The 13,843-nt window shown below is 43.4% G+C and overlaps 1 protein-coding gene across 1 annotated transcript in view; it reads left to right on the forward strand.

Annotated features, from left to right (window-relative positions):
- Positions 1-3,292: 3,292 nt before the first annotated feature.
- The window catches only part of dhx16 (DEAH (Asp-Glu-Ala-His) box polypeptide 16), a 39,137-nt gene continuing 28,586 nt past the window's right edge, over positions 3,293-13,843 (forward strand). The window contains exons 1-12 of the mRNA XM_030749876.1: positions 3,293-3,542; positions 5,082-5,284; positions 5,379-5,620; positions 5,931-6,111; positions 6,201-6,257; positions 6,374-6,628; positions 6,706-6,939; positions 8,681-8,872; positions 9,568-9,678; positions 9,803-9,918; positions 12,832-13,042; positions 13,240-13,338. Coding sequence (XP_030605736.1) covers positions 5,087-5,284; positions 5,379-5,620; positions 5,931-6,111; positions 6,201-6,257; positions 6,374-6,628; positions 6,706-6,939; positions 8,681-8,872; positions 9,568-9,678; positions 9,803-9,918; positions 12,832-13,042; positions 13,240-13,338 — 1,896 coding nt within the window. The 5' untranslated portion in view covers positions 3,293-3,542; positions 5,082-5,086. The remainder of the gene's footprint in view (positions 3,543-5,081; positions 5,285-5,378; positions 5,621-5,930; positions 6,112-6,200; positions 6,258-6,373; positions 6,629-6,705; positions 6,940-8,680; positions 8,873-9,567; positions 9,679-9,802; positions 9,919-12,831; positions 13,043-13,239; positions 13,339-13,843) is intronic.

The following is a 13,843-nucleotide window of genomic DNA, read 5'->3' on the forward strand; positions in this document are numbered from 1 at the left end:
CTGGAATTGAATATTGAATATAATTAAAGGAAAAACTATCACTAACTGAAACTGTATTGTGTGTTTACAAAACTACCTAAAACTAAACTATAATGCAAAATCCTATTATAACCGTGGTGGGAACATCATGCTGCTGTAATCTCTGACGAGTTTAAAGGAAGGTCATGTCACAGCTGATGAGAAAATGTGTTCAGTTGTTTTGTCTGTCTTGTTGTTGGCTGTGATACTGTGTTTGTTAGACTGCTTTTATAATGCCAAAAAAATGCTCTTAAAGAACAGGTTGGGGTGGGCAGGTGGAGGAGACATTTTGGTGCATCAAGCATTGATGTGAGTCGCATAAAAGTCACATGTTTCTGTCATGTGATTAAAAAAATACTGAATAGGTTATACATTTGTTGTAAGACATTCGGTTTGCAGTTCTGGGAAACTTTGGCTTTGTTCATTATCAGTATAAATCAGGGATGGCACGATACCACTTTTTTATGTCCGATACCGATACCGATATTTTACATTTGGATATCGGCCGATACCGATATAAATCCGATATTTAAAATTGATCCAGGCATTTAAAAACATAAAAAAAATTTTTTTTAAAAAGAAGTCAACAGTCTCTCACACAACAAAATCAAAGTCTTTTAGTTGTCTCACATACAAGAGTAAGGACCAGGGCGGGCAGAGCTTTATAGGCAGTGGCACCAAAGCTCTGGAACTGTTTACCACTCCAGCTCCATTTAGCTGTCTCTGTGGCATCATTTAAAAAATAGTTGAAAACTTTTCTGTTTAACCAGGCTTTCTGGTTTCTGGCTTTATTTTTATTCTTTTTCTTTTATATGGTAATGTTATTATGTTTTTAACATAGTGTTTTCTGGAGGTGGGGGGTGATATTGTGTTTTAATTATTGTACAGCACTTTTCTGTCTGTGAAAAACGCTATATAAATAAACTTTACTTACAACAATAACTATCACCTGAATCCTGTTGCTTCTGTGTGAGAAGTATGTTGCAAATTTCATTAGGGCTGCAACTATCGATTATTTTAGCAATTGTGTATTCTATTTATATTGATTACACAAGTAACTGGATAAGAAATACTTTTTTTCATATTAACAGTTCATCTGCATATTTTAACTTCCATACTGCAGTTTTTCCCTGTGTGAAACAAACAGGGTGGATGGAGCAGCTACAAAGTTCTCTTTTCTTCACTTACTGATCAGGTGGTTGATGAAGGCCCTCCAGCTGTTTCCCAGTAAAGGTTTAATGGAGGTTACAGGGACGAAAAGGCTTCTTTTGGACACTAGACAAACATTTCCTTCTGCTCCATCTGAGCGCGCCGGCTCCGCCTCTTTCCGCTTGTGCAGACAGACTGCACGTAAATCAGCTGACTGCTGCTGTTGCTTCATCAGTGTTCACGCGAAAAACTAGGGGCTGCGTGAGCGCAATCTTGTAATGCTTTATATTCACAAGCATTCTCCTAAATATGTTTCTACTACAGGTCTATATTTAGTCACAAATCAGGGATTAAAGTATCAAAAATATTTTGACGGGGAAGGGGTCCTTCCGGTACCAGACGGTCACCAGTGCTAATAGCTGCACTCGCTAGCAGTATGTCCGGGAGCTGAAGTAGAGAAAAAAATAACAGCTGATTCTCAGCACAGCGAGCACAACACACAAACAAGGCAGAGAGCGGTGGAGGCGGAAAAACATGTCAGCGATGATCGCTCAGTGTCAAAGGGAATCCGTCGCAGCGACGGAGGATCTGAGGGGGTTGTTTTCTAACTCCTGATCCCCCACTCCATTCCAGTAGGTGGTAGTAATGCAGCTCTAAGCTGGTTTGGTCAACCGCAAACCCACAAGAACAAGAAGACGACTGAGCCCTGTAATGCAGCTAGAAACGTTGTTTAATGTATCGGATTACATTTTTTTATTTCTTTCCGATATCCGATCCAGTAATTTAGGCCAGTATCGGACTGATACCGATACTGAATATCGGATCGGCGCATCCCTAGTATAAATATTAATATAGATTCAACCTGGATTCGACCTGGAGTGGTGGCCTAGGGGAGAAGAAGAGGGTTCATCACTGAGAGGACCCTGGTTCAAATCCTCGGGCTGGCATCACTGTGGGTCCCTGAGCAAGTCCATCCCCCCAGGTTGCTCCCCGGGCGCCCTTTGGCTGCCCCTTGCTCCATGCTGTGCTGTGTGTACTACATACTCCGTGTGTGATGGGTTAAATGCAGAGAATGAATCTCACTGCATGTATATGTATGTGACAAATAAAGCTCTTTCTTCCTTCTTTTCTTTCTTCAACAGGGAGCTGGAAACATGTCTCAGGTTAGTGCACCTAACAAAGTGGACAGTTGACAACTGAAATGATCCAATAATAAAATGTCCATGATTCTGAAGACGCCATTCCACATAATGAGTGTGTTTTAATTACAGGACTCGTGCTCTGTTAAGCTGAGGGACTGAGAAGAAGTGTACCAGCACTGATTTTCAAGAACAGCGTGATTGATGTGCAGAGCTGCAGGAACTGCAGAGGCATGAAGCTGATAAGCCACACTGTAAAGATTTGGGAGAGAGTTGCTGAAGTTAAGAAGAGAAGTGAAATGCAGCTTCATGCTGAGAAAGAGCACTGCAGATGTGATGTTTGCTGATCTGTGACAGAAGGAGAGCAGCCAGAGTTAAAGAGAAAGTTTAAAGATGGTAGACCTACTATGATGGATGGTTTGGAGACAGTAGCGCTGACACAAAGACAGGAGGCAGAGCTGAAGATGCTCAGATCTTCATTGTGAGGGTCAGTATGGCCAGGATTAGAAACGAGCCCATGAGAGGGACAGCTCAGGCTGAGCAGTTTGGAGACAAAGTCAGAGAGGTGGTTTAGACATGTGCAGAGGAGGGAGGGTGGATACACTGGACAAAAGAAGCTGAAGATGGAGCTGCCAGGCAGGAGCAAAAGAAGAAGACCTCAGAGGAGGTTCATGGATGCAGTGAAGGAGGACGTGCAGAAGGTTGATGTGACAGAGGAGGACACTGGGATAGGGTGTGATGGAGGCAGATGATCTGCTGTGACGCCCCCTAAAGGGAGGAGTCGAAAGGAGACGAAGAGAGTTCTTAAGTGGAAGACTCATTCTCGTGATAAAGTCTCCTGGTTATATTTTCTGTGCCGTTTTGTGTGTTTTTTTTTTTTTATTGCTAATCACTATTGCTATTCTTCACAAGGCCACACGGGGGCAGTGAGCGCTGTGCTCCTCTGATGCAGCCCGGTTCTTCTTTCCTTGTTTAATCTGACGTATTTCCGTTTAGGGAGTTCAGCGTGCGTTAAGCTAAAACAGCAAAACAGTTTACAGTTTGTGGGTGTTCATGTGGTAGTTTTAGGCCAAATAAAAGCTTTTCGCAGCTGCGACAGGACGCATGTATCCGCCAAGTGTCTTAACTGGGGACGTGTGAGCTACAGCTGACGCTAACGCCTATTTGTAGCTGGAGTTAGCAGAGTCGGCTAACTCTCAGCCCGCTGCTGCTGTCAAAACAGTGGAGCTCAGAGAGGTGAGTGGAGCTCAGAGAGTTTGTCTTGAGCTGTTCTAACTCACACTTTGTGTAATACAAATGTAATACTGGAAGGTTAGACCGGCTCAGTCGCTGTAATAAACGGTGGCACGATGGAAACACTGCGGGTCTGAAAGTGAAGCGAGAAACGAATCTGATCCCAGATCTGCAGTTAAGGGCAGAGTTAGTGGAAACTTCAGCTTATCTGGGGCATGTTTAATGAAGTCTAAATGTGAGGAAACACCTTTACTTTAGTAGGTCACAGAGACAACACTCACTGCCCTCAGTCGGTCTAACCCTGACTGACAGCTGGATGTAGAAGGGTTGCAGTCGGACGTGGTCTAATTTGGCTCAAATGTGGGGAAAGCAGCAGGGAAATCGTCCCTTTTGCAGGTTTACAGAGAGGACAAACCCGTGTTTTTAAAGTCCATCCATCTTCAGCCGGTTCCTGGCCCAGACCTTAGTTACCTTCTCCAGCTCTTCTGGAGGGGTGCAGCATTTCCAAGCCAGCTGAGAGATCTCTTTAAAAGTCTAGATAAAGTTGCTTTTGACCAGGACCTGGTTTTGATGTGGTTTTGTGTTTCCACACATGGATTCAGTGCAGCTCTCCAGTGTTGGAGAGTCTTCAACTTCCTGTTGAAGACCACATGTGAAAAGTCTGGGTAAAGAAGTTGATTTAAATTCAATTGCACTGATCTGAAATTAAGTTTCAAACCAGTGATGGAGTCTGTTAAATAAGTACAAATGTATTAGCTTTGAACAACATTAAGGTATGAATGAGTGCCTAAGCTTAAGTGTCCTCTAATGTCTCCTTTACTGCTGAATCAGAAGCTGACTTCAGTCTGTTAGCAGTGTCTGTGTTCTGTGCACCGTAATCACCCATATGGCCGCTGTGGTCCATACGTTGATGAGCTGGTAAAGAGAGAATATTTCTAGCTTTTAAAAAGGTGACCTGTCGTAGTGATTTCCCTCTGAATGTTTTATTTGTGACTCTATTAGACTGGCTTTGCATGATTCACTGTTCAGAATAATCCTTATTTATCCTAAACGAGGCTTCGGTGCAGCCCCTTAGATCAACCTCTGTTAGCCCTTTGGACCCTCCTCCTTTTAAAGCAGCCTTCTTCTGATTGGTTGGTGCAGCAGGTTAGTGGTTGGGCTCACAAACAGAGCCATGTGCCCAACATGACCAGATTAAGAACATCCCGTACGTCGCACATCTGGAAGAGTTGAAACATCTGTTTAGAACAGTGTGAAGCTTTTGGCTCACAGTGATTCCTGCTACATACACTGACCTCATTATTTAAAACATTCATCTTTAATATGAAAATCCACAGAAAATAAGGAGAAATATATCACACCCTCCCTTAATGTCATTTTTGATCACCCAACTTTATTTTTAAGAAAATAAAAACAGCAGGTCCTCAGATAAAATCATTTTTATGTTTTCTGTAAAACTACAATAAAGTTTTAGGAAAATGTTAAAATAAATCAGCAGGTACGTCTGCGTGTGTCGGTAACACCTGCATTTGTTTTGTGAAGACGCCATGGCCAACCTGGAGCAGTGGGTGAGCGACCGTCTCCATGACATCCTCGGGCTGAGTGACAGGTACGTGTCTCAGTTCATGATCGGCACTGCGCAGAAAGCATCGAGTCCTGAAGACTTCGTGGCTCGTCTTGAGCAGACGGGCACGATTGACATCGATCAGACTGTGTCTGCCTTTGCAAAGGAGCTCTTTGAAAAGGTTAGTTCATCAGATTATACTTTTGTTCCCCATTAAACTCATTTTTTAGCTCCGGTGGTTAAAAAAGCCTCAAGTATTGTTTTACATGTTGCAGGTTCCTCGTAAGCAGGTTGTTGAAAAACCTTCCCGAGCGATGGAACGGCAAGCGATCGAAATGGAGAGGAAGAACCGGACGTACACGTTACTGGAGGACAGCGACGATGATGATGAAGATGCTGCGAGGGAGCGGCAGAAAGGAAAAAAGAAAAGCAGAGACAAGGACCGCGGAGACAAGAGGAAGCACATAAGACAGAAGAAAGGCAGCGAGTCGTCCAGTGAGGAAGAAGTGCCTAAAAGGTCGTCTGCTTATTTTCTGCTGATTTAAAAATGCTGCTGCAGTCTCTGTTCCTCATAATTCACCGCGTTTGTGTGTCGTGTTGGTAGGAGAGCAGAGACAGACCCACACGGGCTTACACTGCATTTAAAATATGATGTTAACAACCTGAGGCAGAAACAACAGGCTCATTTTTAACATGCTGCATTGGATGGTTTAGAGTGCATCGTTATAGATTTCTGTGGGTCTGAGAACTTTGGTACTTTTTTCCTTGATGTTCGTGAGCAGTTTGATATTATGTACAAAAGCTGAAGTATTTTTCTGTAAAATCAGGGGCAGTTCAATTCAAGAGGACCACAAAACAGTTAAGAGAGAAGAGGAGGAGGAGGAAGAATGGGAGAAGGAGGAGAGGGAGCGACTGCAAGACATAGAAGAGAGGGATGCGTTTGCCCAGCGAGTGAGGCAGAAAGACAAAGAGAAGACGCGCAACATCGCCGAGCGGACGGACAAAAAGGTGGGAACGCGACTCTTTCACCTCCTTTCTGAGATGAGCTGCTCTGTCGCACAGGTGGACGTTTATCCTCGTGTTTTTGTGCTCCACAGGCTTATGAGGAAGCTCAGAAGAGGCTGAAGATGGCTGAAGATGGTCAGAAAAATATGGTGTGTGGTCTATCAGAATTTAGTACCTGTGCCTTAAAGTTTATAGATTCCTGAGATTAAGAAAGTAAACCTCAGCTGCTCAACTGTGGAATAAAGTTTGGTCTTCCTCTTTGAAGTTGCCAGAGCTGAGAAAGCGCTCTCGATGGGAATATCTAAAGAAGAGGGAGGCGGAGAAGCTGGAGGACCTGGAGGCAGAGATCATGGACGACGAGTACCTTTTCACCACAGAGGAGCTCACTGAGAGGGAGAAAAAGGAGCTGGACTACAAGCGCACCATTCGGGACCTAGCTAAAGACTACAAAAAGGCCGGTGCCAAGGAACAGGAGGAGAGGAAGAACAGATACTACATGCCGGAGGAGAAGAGAAGAAAGGTGGGAATGGGGAATGTCACACGTAGAAACTCAACTGGGCGCAGTTATATCAACTTTTACCGTCTCTCTGCTGACAGGACGTGCCACAGAGGGACCTGGAGCTGGAGGAAACCCCCATGGAGCTGGGAGGAGAGCAGGGCCGCTGGGAGGAGGAGAGGCTGAAGACGGCCTCCCTCAGCTTCGGGGCCAAGAAGGAGCGAGAGCAGGGCATGAAGCAGGAGCAGGAGAAGTACCAGCTGGTCCTGGAGGAGGACGAGATGATCGACTTCGTCACCACTGCCATCACCATGAAGGGAACTCGGTCAGAAAAGGTGAGACTCATCAGGCACTCTTTTATTATTGTGTGCCTCAACTTTGGATTTAGCATGAATCTGCCTGCAGCTCCGTATGTACCCATGATTTAAAGGGAGGCTCCGCTTATTTTACCCATCACAGTCTGCTTACAGGTGTCACACGAGGACCTGATGCTGTGCGTGGCTGAAAATGTAAAGAACACAAATTATTGACTAAAATAATTTCAGTATCATTTGCTCATTCCTCCTTTTACATGGAGCATCTCTGGATGTTCACAACTGCATTTCACCAAAAATCAAAGAAAAGCAAATCAATGAAAACAGGAACAGCACAAAAAAAAGTGGTTTCCACCTTTTTGTTAAACTGACCGACACGCGAGCGTTTCCAAATGTTCCTCAGGTCTGTATATTTGTCAGGTTACCTGCATATTTTTATAGTCTGCCTTATTCTCAGCCTTCACATTGGAAAAGTACAACAACCTGCACATAATTTATTATTAAAAAAGTGAAATTTTCCAGTGTATATAAAAAAAAAAAGGATGTTCTGGTGTCAGGAAAGAAGAGCAAACAAAAAAGAGTGAAGTTAAAAATTTTCCACACTGAAGGGAATTCCTGAACGCTGGTGATTTATTCATGTAACTCTGTTAATTCACCACTAGAGGGCAGGACCATCCGCCTCAGCCTTTGAACCTTTGACCAGCAGGTGTTTTGAACTGTATTGAATATTACATGACCTTTGACATCAAAGGATGCTGAGAATGTCTGAGCAGTGCTGCATCAATCATTTTTTAACAGTCCGTATAATCCAGGAACTACGGAGGGCCAAAAGTAAATTTGCACTTTAAATGCATCAGAAATAATACTGGAATTTAAATAGAGGTATTAACTGAGTTACAGACGAGGACGTGTGCTCATATATCTGTTTTTATTTTTCTTCTGTATTTATTTATGATTTTCTCTGTTTATTTGTTAAAAATATTTTTGTTTTGCCTTTAAAATTTCCCGTTTACATGTTTAAGATAAGATAAAAAGATAAGATAAAACTTTAATGATCCCACGACGGGGAAATTTGCGCATTACAGCAGCTCAGTACAGAGAAAAAATGAAAAGGATGAGTAAAAACAAATAACTAAGCTAAAATAGAATAAAATAAAATAGCAAAAAAACTATACACATATACATAAACACTATATACATAAAATATTAATTCTCATTGTTGCATTCGTGCCTTTGAGCCTCAGCACTGAGTGACGGGGTTGGCCTGCAGACTGTGCTCAGATTCTCACCTGTCAGTTGCCGACATGCCGGAAACAGCTGGAAAGCTGAGGCCCGGAGCAAATCGAGCTAAAAATAATGCTGCCAGTTCGGACTGTTTTTGCTGCTGTTTGCATGATCGCAGAGGCGTGTGAGCAAAATACAGACGTAGGGAAGTTTAGGGAAATAAGGGGGATGGGCAGAGGGTGCAAGGGAAAAATAATAAATACATTTGAGGTGAAATAATGGAGAATTAATGAGAAAATAATTAAACACTGAAGCAAATGAATCCAAATGTTTTGCGTTCAGTGACAAATGAATATATTTGTTGATGCTGTTCTGTAGTCTTAGTTCATGGGAAGTTTGGTCCTCCTTCGTTGCAGGAGTGCAGAATGTGTGATTGTTGGGGTGATGAGTCGGTGTAGAAATCCTTTTTTATACGAGTCTGCGTGTCCTGTAAACGTCGCCGTCAAACTGAAACGGCCTCTTCTTCTGTCTCGTTCAGGATCAGGAGGCCCCGGCTCTGTCACAGGCGGAGCTGAAGAAACAGTCTATACAGGAAGTGCGGCGCAGCCTTCCCATCTTCCCCTACAGAGACGACCTGCTGGCTGCCATCCACGAGCACCAGATCCTCGTCATCGAAGGGGAGACGGGCTCGGGAAAGACCACCCAGATCCCTCAGTACCTCCTGGAAGATGTGAGTGAAGAATCTAGATGCAGCTTCATATATTCAGATATTAAACGTGTTGGAGAACAGTGACTATGATACCAAAAGAGTGTTCTTTTAGCCTCTTATTTCACATCATGTGCTGCTCTTTGGTAAGTGATCAGCATGTGGTGTTAACTCCTAATGGGATAGTTTGTGTTTTATGAAGGTCAAAACAGACACGTCTCCAAGCTTAGCTTAGCTTAAAGGCTTGAAATGGAGGAATCGGTTTGAAGGTGAAGTTCAAAGACAGAGAAATTCACCTGTCAGCACGTCTGAAGATGCTTCCTGACTTCTTGAAATCTCAGCCTTTGATTATGAGACCTGCATTTTTGGGGCTCATGCAGAACTGAATTTTGGGAAGTAAAACTTTCTGATATCAAGATATCAGCTGATATTCTTTATGTATATTGACACAGTGTTACAGTTGTACTGGAAAGGCAAAGGTTTGCATACAGGGGCATGCTGCTCAACATATATGCAGATGAGTTTTTGTATGTCAGTCAGACTTAGTCCAAAAATAGTCCCTCACTTCCTGCATATTTACCAAGATGTTGAACAGTTTCTGTAACTCTGCCCTGAGTGAGGCGTTTCCTGAGACCCGAGCATCTGTCTTCAAGAGTTAAAGGGTGTCTAAACTAAAACACTGTTATGAGTCAAGGTAACGCTTTAACGTGCTTCATCAGGGCTACACCGAAGGAGGCATGAAGATCGGATGTACGCAGCCTCGCAGAGTGGCAGCCATGTCGGTGGCAGCCAGAGTGGCAGAGGAAATGAGCGTCAAGCTCGGCAACGAGGTGAGCTTAGATGACGAGTTACTTAGTAACACATACGGTGTCATTGATACACCAGCTCTGGATGTGTTACTGCAGCTTAAAGCAAACTGAAAACTGTTCATATTAACATTATGGCTTCATGCAGGTGGGCTACAGCATTCGCTTCGAGGACTGCACATCAGAGCGAACCGTGCTCAAATACATGACGGACGGCATGCTGCTGCGAGAGTTCCTCACCGAGCCCGACCTGGCCAGCTACAGGTAACACGAAGACGGGATCACCGACCTGTGCAAAAGTTACTGTGGCATTAATTCCACTTTTAATCGCTTTGCCCTGGCAGAATGGGTTAGGTGATGGCTGTAAATCAGGCTTCTGGTATTCATGAAGAGCATCAGTAACAAAAGCACCCAAAAGGTCACCGACTCTCCTCGATATGTTACTATGGCGCACACGATAAATGATTTTCTTTAGTGTGTCGACGTCCTGAGAGCAGAATGGTGCTTTGGGGGGTTTGTGGAGTTATGGAGGCTTTACTAAGAAGACAGGGCCGTTGATTTTCTGCGGTCACACAACCGGGTTTGTCCACTTGTTAAAGATTATCTTGGTTTAAGCAGAGAGGTACTCGGGGCTGAAAGTAGATACCGACCTTCGCTGTTTCCTGGACACTAAATTTAATGAGGAGGTTCGATGAGCCATCGAAATCAAAAACTTTATCTCATTTACATTTAGCCGACTTCTCCGTCCCTCCGGGCTGCTTTTAGGGGATCCACCAAAGAGGCTGCAGTCTGTCAAAATGGCTCTCACTGAGGTGGTAAATGTCATCGTCGGGGCCGGGGCGAATAAACAAACCCGTGTTTGCGATGGAAGCTCGTTTCCCCCACTGAAAAAAATGACCATCATAACTCCAAATTTGGAGTTAGCTCTGCGAATCCCGGAGCTCCGTGAAAGAGCTCATTTCCTTGTTACCTGGAAGCAGATGACGCCAACGCATGTGTGCTCAAAACCGGGTAACAACAGTATTTTTAATTTTCCAAAAATAGTTTGAGTTTCACAAATACAAGAATACAGTAAACAGTATACAAGAAAACAAACAGCTAAGTGAGCCAGGGGTTATCTACGTTAAAGGAAAAAGTTCTACGTGGAACATTAACTTTGATTTGTTGAATCAAGTAATTTCAAATAATGCTCCATATCCTTTCTACAAAATAAGGGTTTTATTACTGAATTCACTTTTGTGAATAATGAATTTTGCCAGAAACTAAATCAGGTTTATTAAGAAGTAACATTTACCTTCTTTCTTAGCATAATTATGAAAACCAAAGGCAACATTTTCCCAGCAAAAAACAAAATGTTTGAAGAGATCAGTGGAAAGTCTGCTGAGGTCTCCCCAAAACTGTTTGGTCTGCGGACACCTAACTCAAATGAGCCGCTGTTTCTGGGTCATAAAAGTCACAAAAGAACAGTTTGTATTGATGTCTTTTGCAGGGTAACATTTATGTAAAATTTTATGATACCTTTGTTTGTAATTAAAAATTTATGAGGGGGACTAACTCCAAGTTATGTCTGGATAGAAGTTCAGTATAACAGAGCAATGATCCCTCCTCATGAAATAACTGACTCACCAACCAAATCTCATTCTGAAACCAGGTTTTTGGAAACGGTGTCTCTATTATTCCAAATAATACAACGATGTGGTGAGAAATTATGCTCATGAGCCAGAGTCCAGGCCAGGAGTTTCTCTAGGTTACAGGAAAACATGTAGTGGGGCTTTTATGGGCAGTGGAGAGAGACAGGAAATGGGGGAAAGATACGGGGGAAGACGCGCGGGCAAATTGGCGAAGGGCCAGGACTTGCATCGCAACGTGCTGTATGAATGTGGTCGCCGGCTTCACCGCTAAGCCACCCAGGCGCCCCAAAGCCAAACAATGAATTCCTCCAGACTCATGGTCATTCATTCCAACACTTTTCCTTATATGATGTTTCTCCATAAGAAACTGAAAAGCATCTGATCGATCATTGCGCTGATTTTACCGTCGAGCTGTAGTGAAATGGCCCGACAGTATCAGTGAGCTAACAACACAGTGTATATAAAGTGTTTTGATCTTTGACCTTCTAGCCAATCAGAGCGGCAGAAAAGGAATCGATGTTTCCATGTTGGACACTGATGCGTTCAGCCCTCTGCTTCCAGGTAACAAGGAATGACGTACCTGTTGTATCCAATCTGTCTAGCCAGCAAAAAAAATGGAGTAGATCCGTGTACAAAATGATCACCTTTACTCAGCAGAAAACCAACGGTCACATCGGTACATCTCCATCACTCAACAACAACAAACACAGTGCATTCTGGGACATGAAATGCATCTTGGGAAATGTAGTTATAACTTCCACTCAAACTAAGTTCAAACTGCAGCGTTAAATTAGGAACATACATTAACAAATCCTTTAACTAGTAACTGTTCACTCATGTAAATAAATCAAATATAACATGAAATCCTCAGTTGACTATAGTCGGTATTATATGGGAATATTGCCTTACTGTCCTTCAAAGGCCAACCAAACAAAGTTGCAACAGTACCCTCACGGAACTTCCTGATCGGCAGAGCCAACTCCAAATTTTGACTTATTAACTTGAAATTTCAAGTTAACTCAAAACTTTGAGATACGTAACTTGAAATTTTGAGATCCTTGACTCAAAATATCAAGTTATGGATGTCATTTTTTTTCAGTGGTGGAAACGGGCTCTGTGCCAGAGCGCTCGCTCATTCCCTCAGACGTCTCATGATGTCACAGCAGAATTGCTCATTAAAAACGATGAGCGTGCCCCCGGTCTTTCTGCACTCTGGGAGTGCCACCCTGGGCTTGAAGATTGTGGGCTTATTATCAGGAAAGTGTTTGTCCTGAGACGAGCTCCCATCACAGCGCTGATGTCTTGTCTCTGCACATTTAAAGCATGTGGTGAAAGTGCAGGTGGTCAGAGCCTTCAACCTAAAAACGAGCCACAGGAGAAGGTGAAGGTCGATGTGTTTTCATGGAAAGTTATCTTCGGTTTCCTGATGACACCCCTCACCACACATTGAATTTCATTGTTAATTGTGTACATCGTGCACTTTATTCATGTCATCTGCAGTTCGACATTTATTACTGAAGCTATTGATTGTGGTCCTCTCCCACAGTGTGATCATCATCGACGAAGCCCACGAGCGAACGCTCCACACCGACATCCTGTTCGGTCTGATTAAAGACATCGCCAGGTTCAGGTCGAACCTGAAGGTGCTGGTGGCGAGTGCCACTCTGGACACCGAGCGCTTCTCCTGCTTCTTCGATGACGCGCCTGTTTTCAGGATCCCTGGCAGGAGGTTCCCCGTCGACATTTTCTACACTAAAGTGAGATTGAATTTGAATCCTTACCGTAGTAAATGCTAGATTTGATAAATTATTTGGATTCTTTATTTGTGGCTGCTGGAAAATGCTGAAACATCTGGCTCGGTGCTCACAAACGACTTCTCGCGCCCTTGTGGGTCACCAGACTGATAGCCCTGTGTCAGTGTGATGTTGATGTGTCTGTCTGTTGTCTCATCGAGGCTCCTGAGGCAGACTACCTGGAAGCGTGTGTGGTGTCGGTGCTGCAGATCCACGTCACCCAGCCTCCTGGAGACATTCTGGTCTTCCTCACTGGACAGGTACTGTTCATGTCAAACACCGGATTCTTGCCATAGTTGTTCACAGCTTTGGTCATGACTGTAATGGACACTTGGCCCCTCTGCTCTTTATTTACTTATGGTTATTGGGGTTTCTTAGCCTGGGATATACAGACACACGGGGTCCAGTTTCCACTTAAACATCTTAAAAACATGATCCAGCTTTCTGCGTTTTTAAAGATGGTGATATATTTTCACAGTAGATTTATATGTGTGGAAAAAGGTTTTTGTTGCACTGAGAGTTTCATCAATAAAGCTGTGCGTGAACCTTAAGTCTGCTTCAAAAAGATGGACGAAAGACGTGTTGGTCCAACAACGAATCACAGCTTCAACTTTAAGAACTGAGCTTCATGGTGAAATCAGTTGTTAGACTTTGCTGACTTATGGAAATGATGTGCTGAGAAAAAAATTGTCCTTAAAATTCATCTCTCAGTGCATTTTTCTTCTATGGTGATGTAATTCCAGGTTTAAACAGTTACTGCTGATA

The sequence above is a fragment of the Archocentrus centrarchus genome, chromosome 16, assembly GCF_007364275.1.
Source record: "Archocentrus centrarchus isolate MPI-CPG fArcCen1 chromosome 16, fArcCen1, whole genome shotgun sequence".
In the NCBI taxonomy this organism is placed as follows: Eukaryota; Metazoa; Chordata; class Actinopteri; order Cichliformes; family Cichlidae; genus Archocentrus; species Archocentrus centrarchus.